At 56.4% G+C, this 12,968-nt stretch overlaps 1 protein-coding gene across 3 annotated transcripts in view; it reads right to left on the bottom strand.

Annotated features, from left to right (window-relative positions):
* DOCK1 (dedicator of cytokinesis 1) overlaps positions 1 to 11,892 on the bottom strand; it is a 524,611-nt gene extending 512,719 nt beyond the window's left edge. For all 3 annotated transcript variants that reach the window (XM_042961087.1, XM_042961088.1, XM_042961089.1), the window contains exon 1: positions 11,663 to 11,892. In XM_042961087.1, the coding sequence (XP_042817021.1) occupies positions 11,663 to 11,708 (46 nt within the window). In that variant the 5' untranslated portion in view covers positions 11,709 to 11,892. The remainder of the gene's footprint in view (positions 1 to 11,662) is intronic.
* Positions 11,893 to 12,968: the final 1,076 nt, after the last annotated feature.

Below are 12,968 nucleotides of genomic sequence, written 5' to 3'. Positions count from 1 at the left end.
ATTTAGCCACGAAAAAATCAAACACATCCGTGTCCCTGCATCTCCCAAAGCTCCAAAACACAGAGTTTTCAGTAATTCACGTAATGGCAAAAACGGAGTCTGGGTGGAGAGAGGAGGCTAACCACAGGTCGCCTCCCTCACACCGGGATGCCCACACACTCCCTGCACCCTTGTCAACAGGTCTGACTGCGGGGTGTCGCCAGATCTGCCAGGGCGCGTTCCGCACACACGTTGAGCCCTGCGCAGGGGACGGTCTTCCTCTCCACACTGAGACAAACCTGAATTTTCCAAACACCGCCAGCCCCAAGAACTTCACGTAAGGGATTGCTGACTGTACCACAACATGTGCCCCAGGAGGACAGCTCCGCATCCCCAGGGTCCAGGAGCAAAGCTGGCAAGCAAACTAGGAGGGAGGAGGGAAGGGAGGGAGGAGGGAAGGGAGGGAGGAGGGAAGGGAGGAAGGAGGGAAGCAAGGGAGGAAGGAGGGAAGCAAGGGAGGAAGGAGGGAAGGGAGGGAGGAGGGAAGAAAGGGAGGAAGGAAGGAAGGAAGGGAGGAGGGAAGGAAGGGAGGAGGGAAAGAAGGGAGGGAGGAGGGAAGGAAGGGAGGAAGGAAGGAGGGAAGGAAGGAAGGAAGGAAGGAGGGAAGGAAGGAAGGAAGGAGGGAAGGGAGGGAGGAGGGAAGGAAGGGAGGAAGGGGAGGAAGGAAGGAAGGGAGGAAGGAAGGGAGGAAGGAAGGGAGGAAGGAGGGAAGGAAGGGAGGAGGGAAAGAAGGGAGGAAGGAGGGAAGGAAGGGAGGAAGGAGGGAAGGAAGGGAGGAAGGAGGGAAGGGAGAAAGGGAGGAAAGGGAGGAAGGAAGGAGGGAAGGAAGGAGGGAAGGAAGGAAGAAAGGAAGGAAGGGAGGGAGGAGGGAAGGAAGGGAGGAGGGAAGGAAGGGAGGAAGGAGGGAACGAAGGGAGGGAAGGGAGGAAGGAAGGAAGGAAGGGAGGAAGGAAGGGAGGGAGGAGGGAAGGAAGGGAGGAAGGAGGGAAGGAAGGGAGGAAGGAGGGAAGGAAGGGAGGGAGGAAGGGAGGGAGGAGGGAAGGAAGGGAGGAGGGAAAGAAGGGAGGAAGGAGGGAAGGAAGGGAGGAAGGAGGGAAGGGAGAAAGGGAGGGAAGGGAGGAAGGAAGGAGGGAAGGAAGGAAGGAAGGAAGGAAGGAAGGAAGGAAGGGAGGGAGGGAGGAGGGAAGGAAGGGAGGAGGGAAGGAAGGGAGGAAGGAGGGAACGAAGGGAGGGAAGGGAGGAAGGAAGGAAGGAAGGGAGGAAGGAAGGGAGGGAGGAGGGAAGGAAGGGAGGAAGGAGGGAAGGAAGGGAGGGAGGAAGGGAGGGAGGAGGGAAGGAAGGGAGGAGGGAAAGAAGGGAGGAAGGAGGGAAAGAAGGGAGGAAGGAGGGAAGGAAGGGAGGAAGGAGGGAAGGAAGGAAAGGAGGGAGGGAGGGAGGGAGACTGGTTTGTTATTTGAAGGCATTGTTCTCTTTTACCTCTAACTTCTTGGTGGCTCATAAGACCGCACCGCTCCCCGATGCTGGGACACTCTCACCTTCATCACTATCCATCTCGCACATCCGTTCAACCGCCCAGCCTAGTGCTCACACAGAACCCTCAGCGGCTCACAATGTTAATTAATAACTAGACAGCCTGTCTAGTAGTAAAATAAAAACTAGAAAACTTGAGGAAAAGTAAAGCTCACGACGCCACACTGCCCTTTTCCAAGGAGAAAGCGATTAAAACCATCACCAGAAATGGCGTTTTTTTTCTCTGTTAACAAGTTGACATCAATAACAAGTACCAAGTGGAACTTTCTCCTCCTGAAAGAGAAAATGACAGAAAGTAGTACTTGGTCCTCCCGAAAGTTCTGGGGCAGACATCTCCTTGCTAGCCCCCCCAGGCACAGCTAGGAGGGGAACAGAGCGCTCCTATTTCCCCGTCTCCAGGGGCCTGAGGCTGGGGATGGTAGATAAGGCCCAAGAGTGGCGCCCAGGCCTGGATTCCAGGCATTCTGACTCCCCCACCTGACTTCAAGTTACTGCAGCTATGCCTTTATAGCTTTTTTCAGTACCTGCTGAGTCATAAGGACAAGGGTTATTTCAAATTATAAACATTCCACTCTAATAAACAAAAAGCCAACACTTAGAAACAAAGACACAGTTCTTATCATTAGCAGGCTTTAGGAACCCCGCCTTCTGAGGCCAAAAGAATTCAGAAGATACAGGAATGGGGCCTGGGGGGGGGGGGCTGCGTATGTTTTAGGATGGTGAACAGATGTGAAGAGAACTCGTTTGGAAGGCAGCCTCACTTATCCTCACGGGTCAACCTCCCCCTCCCCGTCAAGAGTGCTCTCTGGGCTCGGTCCACAGTGAAGGACCTCCTGAACGCTACAGGACGTAAATAGCAGAAAACAGGCCAAGGAAAAAGGTAGCACCTGTCGTCTTCGTGTCTCTTCGGGTCTTTGCAGGGGTCTGGACATCCGTTCTGGGACAAAACGATGTGACAACTTACAACTTTTGTCTTCGATGGCAATAATGCGAAAGGGCTCATCCTAACTCCTGACTGCTAGGACGGGGGTGTTGACAGCAGCATGTAGAGGAGATCCCCGACATGCACAACCTCTTCTTGCAGGGACAGGGACTGCATTTCCACGCCCCGTGTGCTGTTGGGTCTGGCCAGGCACCGAGCTCCAGGCACAGGAATGTGAGTGCCGGGATGGGTGCCGCCCTCCGGCCCGAGCAGGCAGGAAAAGCTCCCGTGAACTGTCCTGCATTTCTCCTGTCCCGACCCACGAGCTGAAAGGCGAGGAGACCAGGAGCCTCGTGGAGGGCAGAGCCCCAGGACAGAAGGAGCCCGAGTCCTTGGACGACTAGAGGCAGCAGAGCCCCTGAGCCCTCCCCTTCGGCCACTTGGACCGTGACACAAACGAATAACAAACTCTTGTTGTATGAAGCCAAGGAAACGTTGGGGTTGTTTGTTACAGCAGCCAGCCAACCCTAATTCGGAAAAGAAACCACAACAGTTACACTTACACCTAACAGTGCGTGCACCTCACATGTGCAAGGTAGTTAAACAAAATCACTCAAGACGGCACGCAGATTGGGCATCGCACTCCTGAGCAAAGGCACACTCCGACCAGAAACAGAAAACCCCACCAGGATGAGGACTCCCAGAGACGTTTTTGGTGAGAGACTGATCCGTGTAAGCCTCAGCGGGCTCCCTTCATCTGGTCCCTCTGGGGATCAGGCGGGACTCGGACCCCTGATACGACCTCAGAGCGAACACTAACATTCCAGGGAAGCCACTCAGCACCTCTCCCCATCTTCACCCCTCCCTTACAACAAGCAGGGTCTGCAGAAGCAATACAGCCCATGTGGCTTTAGTGGCAGTCAGACTCGGGGGCTGCGGGGGAGCCTGAATAAAGCAGAGATTCAGCCTCAGGCAACACAGTCAATAAAGGGTGAAAGAAACTGTTACCGGGCACAGACCAGGGGCCAGGTCTGTGCAGGGTTATCTCTCTTTATCCCCAGAACCGCCCCAGGAGGATGGTATCATCCCCAATTCACAAGGGAGAAACTCAGGCTTACGGTAAATAACTCACCCAAGGTCACTTGGCTAGCAAGATAGGGAGCTGAGATTCAGAGATAGATCTCTATGACCCCCAGTCTGTGATGTTTTGGGCGCATGCCACACGCTGAAAGAAAACACCTCGTTCTCCTGGAGGCACCCACATTTCACAAGCTGACAGATATCCGTCTGGGGAGAAACCATCTGGTTTTAAAAAAAGAAGATGGGGCGCCCGGGTGGTTGAGCGTCCGACTTCGGCTCAGGCCGTGATCTCGCAGTTTGTGAGTTCGAGCCCCGTGTCGGGCCCTGTGCTGACAGCTCGGAGCCTGTAACCTGTTTCGGATTCCCTCTCTCTCTCTCTCTCTCTCTGCCCCAACCCACTCGCATTCTGTCTCGGTCTCTCTCAAAAATAAACATTAAAAAAAACAATTAAAAAAGGAGAGAGTGCCCGTGTGTAGGTGCATGCAGGTAACCCGACGGCTGCCGAGCGCCCCGCGAACACCGTGCTCACGGCTGATCGTCAAGAAGCGTGGCGTCTTTCATTTGTCCCCCTCCTCCCTCGGGAGTCAAAGCAGTCCCGTGACCGCCCAGGGCCTCTGCAGACTGCGCATGGCGTGCCTGGGTCGGGAGAGCCACCTGCGCGGCCTACGAAGCGAAGCGCTCCCCCTGGAGTTGTTCCCCTGGGCCAACAGCGACTATGCAATGCCGGTACGAAAGGCGCTCCTTGCCATCACCGGACAACTGGCATGCCAGACCCACAGGGAGCCTGGCCATCCTACCCACATTCCAAAACGACAAACGATGAGAAACTAGAAATCCGTCCAAGCCCATGTCTCCGCCTCGAATGCTGAAGGCAGGTGAGCGCAAGCGGGGAGAGTGGGAGGAGACAGCCCCCGAGGAAGAGCTGTCCCCCTGTTCCCCAGGTGCACTCATGTGAATGACGACACTTGAAACCTGTTCAACTTCCCGTTCAGGTCTCAGATTACCTGATTGCATCATCCTGTCACTAATTCGATTACAAGAAATTTCCAGAGCTGAACACTGAAACCGATTCAATTCCTTCAATTAGATTCTGGGAGCCCAGGGTGGGGGGGTGTCATATTGTGAGCTCCCAACACCCACCTCCCTCCTTCCAGGTATCCCCCGAGGAACTGGGACCCACGACCTTACAGAAAAAAAACATTCAGGTGGTGGTGACCAAAACATCACGAAAATTCACAGGAAAAGCCTTACTTGTGATAATCACGTTATAGGTTATATCCCCCAAAATGCAAACACTGAAGTTCTACCCCCCCCCATAACTCAGAATGTACTTGGATGCATTTGGGATAGGGTCCTTAAAGTTTATTTATTTTGAGGTGGGGGAGGGGTAGAGAGAAAGGGAGAGAGAATCCCAAGCAGGCTCCATGTGCTGTGGGGGTTCAATCCCACAAGATCCCACCAACCCTGAGATCATGACCTGAGCCAAAATCGACTGAGCCACCGGCCTGTCCCTGGAGATGGGGTCTTTAAAGAGATGATTAAGGGGCACCTGGGTAGCTCAGTGGGTTAAGGGTCCGACTTTGGCTTAGGTCATGATCTCACAGTCCAGGAGTTCAAGCCCCGCTTTGGGCTCTGTGCTAACAGCTCAGAGGCTGGCACCTGCTTAGGATTCTGGGTCTCCGTCTCTCTCTGACCCTCCTCTGCTCACACTGTCTCTGTCTCTGTCTCTCTCTCTCAAAAATAAATAAAACGCTCAAAAATAATAAAGAGATGACTAAGGGAATGAAGTCATGAGGGTGGGCCCTAATCCAATGAGAAGATGGAGACACAAACATAATGGAGGGCGAGGACACAGTGAGAGGACAGCCATCCATCCACACACCAACGAGAGGCCTCAGACGGAACCTGGCCAGCCGACACCTTGATCCTGGACTTCCAGCCTCCAGAACTGAGGAAGGAAACTCGTGCGAGTCTCAGCGGCTCAGGGTGCTACTCTGTTAAGGCAGCAAACTACCCCACATACGTTACATGGTGATTTGAGGGACGGTCCCAAAGCACTTCCCACCTCATTAATCAGATACCATATGTTTTCACTCTTATGTGGATCCTGAGAAACTTAACAGAAACCCATGGGGGAGCGGAAGGAAAAAAAAAAAAAAAAAAAAAGAGGTTAGAGTGGGAGAGAGCCAAAGCATAAGAGACTCTTAAAAACTGAGAACTGAGGGTTGATGGGGGGTGGGAGGGAGGGGGGGTGGGGGATGGGTATTGAGGAGGGCACCTTTTGGGATGAGCACTGGGTGTTGTATGGAAACCAATTTGACAATAAACTTCATATATTGGAAAAAAAATCAAAGCAAACTTAGGTACAACAGCTACTACTATTTGCATAAGCCACGTTACGAAAGTGCCTGAAGTCTTCAGCTCCTGTGAACCTCCCGAATCAGCCTGACCTTGTAGACAAGGCCAACCATTATCATCCACTTTGAAAACGTGGAACCGACTGAGAGAGGCTCAAAGACTTGCTCCGGGTCACATCAAAGATGAGTGGTCGCACCACGGCTAAGACTCCAAGTTCTGACCCTTCACCGGGTCCCATCCTCAGGGCTTACCTCCCAGATGACCTGAGGAAGAGTCTGAACGTGGTGGCCAGTGGGTCAGCCAGTGCGGTGTGGGGGGAAAAAAAATAATCCAAAAAGATTTCATATGATTCCATTAATGTAACATTCTTGAAATGATAAAGCTACAGAAATAGAGAACAGGTTACTGGTTGCCAGGGTTTATGCAGAAGGGAGGGGTGAGGTGGGTGTGGTTCTAAAAGGAACACAGGAGAGGTCCTTGGGGTGATGGCAATGCTCTGACCTACATCCATGTCAACATCCTGGCTCTGGTAGGACACTGGAGTGTGGCCGGATGTCACCTTGAGGGAAACTGGTAATGAGTATGTGGGGTCTCTCTATATTATTTTTTTAAATTTATTTATTTTGCGGGGGTGGGGGGGCATACACACAAGCAGGGCAGGGACAGGGGCAGAGAGAGAGGGAGAGAGAGAGTCCCAAGCAGGCTCTGCACTGTCCACTGTGGGGTTCAATCCCACGGACCGTGAGATCATGACCTGAGTTGAAATTAAGAGTCGGATGCTTAACCGACAGAGCCACTCAGGTACACCATCTCTGTATTGTTTCTTACAACTGTATGTGCTTATAATTACCTGAAAATACAAAGTTTAATGCAGAAATAAAGAGGAGGAAAAAATAATAAAAATAAAAAATAAACAAAAGAAATTAAAAAAGGAAATAAAGAGGAGGAAACAATAAAAATTAAAATCAAAAAATTAAATTAAATTAAAAAAAAGAAAAAAGAGGAGGAAGGAAGGACTGAAGGAGGGAAGGAAGGAAGGTAACATGTGAAGGAATTATTCACAAACCCTAAGACAATCTGATAAGACGTGATATCCTAGCAAACACTGGCACAACAATAAATTTAAAATTTTTATGTTTCCAAAGTAAAATAAGATTTGTAGAAATATAATATGCCCTAATTTGGTTTTTCTGCAACTCCAGTGAATGAAAATGTCTGCATTTCTATTTACTTACAATCAAATCTAATTTTTCTTCCCCCAAGTAGCAGCTTGCTTACTCCTCTAGATAACAAAGGAGATCTCGCTGCAACCCCGGCTCCCAAATTTATTTAATGTTACACTATTCCTAGCAATTATCATCACTCAGAACTAATCTAAATACACACAAGTCATGTTCCCCAACACCAAGCGAATGTTGCTTTCCCCCAATACAGGGGCAAAACACACCATTAAGAAATCAACTTTGGCAGAAAAGTATTCTTCTAGCCACCGTGTCTGTCAAATCCAAACAGAAAACCACTACATTTCTGAACTGCACTTTATTAAATAAAAAATAAAAGCAACACCCCATTGAGTGCTTGGCTTATCTCATACATGGTGCTGCCCCCTGCTCTGCTAACATCATCTAACAAGAACGTTCCTGGTCTTTGTGGTAGGCAGGCTTAGCTCCCGGCCCACCTTCCAGGTGGGGAAACAGAGGCTAAGGAAGGTGAGTAATTTGCCTAAGGGCCACTTATTTAACAAGAGCCAGGAGTTAGAGGTGTTTGCAGCCCGAATCCCCACATCCCCCTTGTGAGCTGTCCGTACAAGAGGCCAGAATGAAGTGCCCACACTTGGGTCCACTGGTGTTTAGTCTCCCAAACATAACACAGTTGAAGGCTTGAACGAGAACCGTACTCTCCCCAAGAGCTCTCCGCCCCACCTCCGCAAGTTTTCTGTCGCTGCCCTAGGGAACGACCCCACCCTCAGAATGGACCACGGGGATAATCTCGCAGCTTTCCAAGATCAACCCAGCGACTCGTCCAGCTGTTGGCCAGCGGGGCTCTCCTGGGAAGCTCAGGGAGGGATCTGTTTCCAGGCTCGTTCAGGGTGCTGGCAGAATCCAGGTGTGACTACAGGCCTGAGGTCCCCGGCTCCTTGCTGGTGGCCACGTGGGGGGACGGGGGGAGAGGCGCTGAGGCTGAGCTCCCGGGCTTTCTCTGGCCCTTGCAAGTGGGGCCCTACATCTCAGGGCCAGCAACTGTGCTGGCCCTTCCCAGCCTGGGAACCTCTGACCCCGCTCTTCTGTGAGCAGCCAGGGAAAGTTCTCTGCTTTGGGGGCCCACCGCTGCAAAGCCCTTTCTGCCATGTCACACACTTACAGGTTCTGGGGATTAGGGCATGGACATTTTGGGGGGCCATTAGTCTGCCTCTCACACCGTCTTCGAGAAAGGTGAGCACACCACCCTCGGGTGTGGTTCTAGGACATGCTGCATCTTTCCACCTCATCTCAGGAACAGGGTCCATAGGAACAGCTTGACCGGCACTAAGCCTAAGACTCTGCCTAGCTGGGGCAAGATGGAAAAGTTGATCCGGCCCAACCCCTCAGTGTGACTAGGCTGGATTTCATGCCTGTGTTAATAAACCAGATCCGTGAGCACTGACCCACCAAATTCAAGCCTAGGAGGAGACCTTAACAGGCTGGTAAATTTCCTGGAGGCAACCCCAAGCCCCACTGGAATAAAAGGGGGAGGTGGGGACAAACCAGCATAGCCTGCCTTGCTGAGCAAGCAGCAGATCAGCTGTTTACTCTTTTCCCCATTTTTATAAAATAAATAAATAACCCAAGTGGCTCATTTGCAAACAATGCTTCTAACAGATTCCAAGTACTTGCAAACAATGAGCTGTGATTCATGTTTCCAAATGAGATGGAGTTTTATCATTTTCTTTCCCCTCGTGATTCATTCATCCCGCCAAGGCAGTGGCTGGAGTGAAAGCAAGGCCCACCCACGACCCGCCAGAGCCCTCCAAGGAAACACAGCCCTGTTGTTAGGCTCCCCCAAAAAACACTGTGGTTGGTAAGGGGGACGGCCAGTAATTTTCCCTTGGGAGGAAACAGCCAATTAGCTAATGGGAATGAATCCCTGCCCCGCAAGACATCTATCTTCCCTTCCCCTGGGAACCAGTGGGACCCTCCACTGCCAACCCCTGGAACAGCGGACAGCCCAGGCTGACCTGGCTGTGCGCATGCACACCCTTCCTTCTGTCCAGGATCCGGAGTTTGCCTGGAGGGGCTCTAGTTATTTAAAGCTCCTTGTAACGCGGAACAGGCTTCACCCGCTGAAACTACGGAGCGCGGCCGCTTTCTCCTCCGCCTAACGGCCATTCCCACTATTCCTAGAATTGCCTGGCAAAACCGTCCAGGACACCTTCCTTCCCTGGCAACTTTCCAACACAGACTTTTCTTAAAATCACAGTATGAGCCAAAGGCGTGCGGACAGAAGTCACCACAGTGAGGGCTAGCTAAGCTTCTGGAAAGTGTGTGAGCTAATGGGAAGGGACACAGCCACGTTCTGGCCAGCACCCCAGCGAGGAGACCCTGCTCACTGGGTCGCTGGATGCTCCCTTTGATCTTCTCCAAACTAGACAGCCTAGCAACTCAACAGGTGCCACATGTACAGTGTCCTCCCGGACACCGTGAGGTCACCCTGGTCACGCTGGGAGCCAACAAGAGGTGTCCAGGGATCTCAAAAAGTAGTGTTCCGAAGAGAAGCTCCTCCCCATCTCCTTGCGCTCGGTGGGACCACGGCGTGAACTCCAGAGCCAGGTTCCAACCCCAGATACGGCACTTACTAACGGTGCGAGCATGCATGTTCTCTCTGCCTCAGTCAGGTGGGAGTGACAGCAGAACCCCTGCCAGGACTGGGGGTGGATCACGGGTGGCGCTGTTCCCTGCCTCCACAGGGCCGTCGGTGGTCCTGCTCCCCTGCTGGCCTCCGGCCTGGCCCCAGGGCCCCAGCCCCTCCTCGATCTGTCCCCGGTGCGTTCCAGTCCTCAGTGCACTCCTCACGCACACACCCCCGGCCGGCTCTCCACAGCCAGGACCCCTACCGCCACCACCCCTGAAGCAGTTCCAGCCAGAAAGTGCACCCCACACCTCCCTCGAGAGCTGCAGGCAGACAGGGACGTTTCTATCAGGACACCTGCGAGGAAACCACAGGGAGGCACCCAGGGTGCGGTCTCCACGCTCAGGTCCCAGGGCCCTTTAGCCCACCTCTGTCGTTGACCTCTGTGCCCACGGCTGAGCCCCAGCTTCCTCTTCTCTGAAAATGGAGTGGGAAGACAGCTCAGCCACAGACAGTGGTCCTGAGGCAAGAAGGACCCCCAGCCCAGCATGTGGAACAAGACCAGTGTGGGCCAAGCGGACCTAGGACTGTCTCAGGGCTGTTCCCACCGCAGCGGTCCCCAAAGAGCTCCCCTGCCACACCACTGACATCTAGCAAAGGTGAGCCACTGGAATCACAAAAAAAGAAAGAACGGTGAGGGCTAGGGCCACCCCCTGGTCTTCCCAAAGTCAAAGGGGGAGGTCTGGAGCAGACCAGCCCTGGGAGCGGGCACCGCACTGCGAAGGCTCAGGGGCAGCAAGGGGGCCTGCGGGCTGCGGGAGCAGGAGCCCCAGGAGGGCACAACCTGGCCCGCGGAGACGAGGCCAAGGTCACAAAAGGCCTTACAAGTCAGGCAGAGCCTAGCCTGCGTGACGGAGGCGGTAAAGGCGCAGGAGGAAAATCACACTGAAAACCGGGAAGCTCCGGGGTCTGGGATCGCGGAGAGCAGCCTGGGCCCAGACTCCAGCCAGAGGTGGGCAAGAGCCCGGCAGCCAGGCTGCAAAGCCCCGGAGAGCAGGGCAGCAGAGCGCAGCGGGGGCTGGGGTCCGTTGGTTCTGCCTTTAAGGAAAGCCTCACTCTCTGGAATGTGTACTCACTCGGTCCGAAACGTAAACTTGCAACCCGACTCTCCCCACCCACCCCCCCCCCCCCATCACCACCACACTCCCCTCAGGAAACGACAAAGAGCGGCGGAGCCAACACAGTCCCGCCCTTCGCCTCCCGCTCCCCGAGCCCGGGGACGCCGAAGCGCTCGGCCGGCCGCTCCGCTCCGAGGGTCCCGCACGCCCCGGGCCACAGGGCCACCAAGCGGCGGGCAGGGCGCCCGGCCCGGCCGGGGCGCGCGCGCGCGCGCGCCACTTCCCACCGGGAGAGCACAACTCTTCGCCGGGATCGCTCCCTGCAACTCGCAACCGCCCGGCCGCCCGCGGCTGCAGACCCCGCACCGCGCACGCAACTTCACCCCAGCGGCGGGAAGGCGCCGCAGAACAATGACCCCCGGGGCGGCCCGGCCCGCCCACCCCCAGGGCTTCGGGCCGCGGGCGGGACGCGCTCCCAGCTCGGGCGGCCCGGGAGGCTGGCAGGCTCCGCCACGGGGAGCCCGCCCGGGACCTGGATGGCGGGGCTCGGGGCGGGGGGGGGGGGGGGGGGGGCGACCCCGCTCGCCCGCGTGTCCCCGGCCCTGCTCGGCCCCGCGCTCCGGAGTGGGGGCGGGGGGGGGAGGGACGCCGGGCGCTCGGGCCGGGCCGGCGGCAACAGGCTCCGGCGCCCCCGCCCGCCGCGCCCCGCCGTCCCCCCCCCCCCCCTCCGGAGCGCGCGGCGCGGGCAGGCCGGGGCGGGCGCGGCGCGAAGTGGGGCGCCGGAGCTCACCCACGCCGTATTTCTCCTCTCTCTTGGTGGGCACCCAGCGCGTCATGGCGCCGCCGCGAGAGCCGCCGCCGCCGGGCCAGGAAACTCCGCGCCTAGGCCGCCATTTTCCATTCCTTTCGAGCCGCGACAGGATGGGGAGGAAAAAGTTTGCGGCGGAGGCGGTGTCATGTGGGACGGGGCGGGCGGAGCGTCGCGGGCCGGATGGGAAAGGCCGGGAGCGCCGGCGGGAGGCGGGCGGGCCCCGGGCCCGAGAGCACTGCCCCTGCGCGGGGGACCCGGCTCCGCCGCCGCGCGCCGCAGCCCGGCTCCCGCGGACCCCCCCCCCACCTCCCCGCCCCCCCGGGGGCGGCGCCGCGCCCTCTCCGCGGGGGACCCCGGATCCCGGGAACCCTCGCGGGGGCCCGGCTGTCACACGACTTGGGGGGGCGGGGGGGGGGGGCACGTGGGCCGCCCCGGGCGGAGGGGGACGAGGAGGGGGCGAGGGGGACCCGACGCGCTTTACGAAGCTCGGGGTTGGCGCGGCGCGGCAGTTACACCGCGGGCTCGGTGCCGCCCCCGGGGCGTCCCGGAGGGGAGCAAACCCGGAGGTTCCCTGGGAGGCGCCTTCCAGAGCACGTGGTCCTTTCATTCGGGCGCCAAACATTAACTGAGCACCTAGGGCGGCCTGGCCAAACCAGCCAGAACCCGGGGGGGAGGAAAGTCACCAGGGGTGGCTGGCCTCGCTGGGGCTGGGGCTCCCAAGGCGGCCGGCGAGACGTGTGCGCGCTGCGGGGTCAGGGAGTGCTTCCCGGGGAGGTGGCCTCTTGCCTGGAGTGTTCGAGGAGTGCGGTTACCCAGGGAGGCCCAGAGACCTCATCCTCCTGGGGCTCCCAGAAACTTCTAGTTCAGTAGGACTCTGTGAAGGAGGGGAAGAGAGGAAGTGGGGAGAGGGGCGTGCCGGGGAAGGAGGGCTCCGTCCGGCCCCTGAGCAGGTGTGCAGGGGCTCTTGGGACTGTGGTCTGCACCCCGCAGGTGAGTTCTCAGGCTTTCAGGTTTTTCCACACCAGTAAAAGCCGGGGCTTCGGGTTTCTCCAAGGAAAAGCTTAAAACAACACACACATTATGGGGCGCCTGGGTGGCTCCGTGGATTAAGCATCGGACTCCCGATTTCAGCGTAGGTCATGCTCGCGGCCCCCCCGGTTGTGGGATGGGCGGCTCTGCTCCGAGTATGGGGCCTGCTTAAGAGTCTCTCTCTCCCTCTGCTCCCTCTGCCCCTCCGTTGCTCGCACTGTCTCTTAAATTAATTAAGTACATAATCACACAACAC

This window comes from Panthera tigris, chromosome D2 (assembly GCF_018350195.1).
Source record: "Panthera tigris isolate Pti1 chromosome D2, P.tigris_Pti1_mat1.1, whole genome shotgun sequence".
NCBI classification, from domain to species: domain Eukaryota; kingdom Metazoa; phylum Chordata; class Mammalia; order Carnivora; family Felidae; genus Panthera; species Panthera tigris.
Note: the sequence above shows the minus strand (reverse complement) of the source record. Positions and strands in the feature narration are given on the sequence as shown.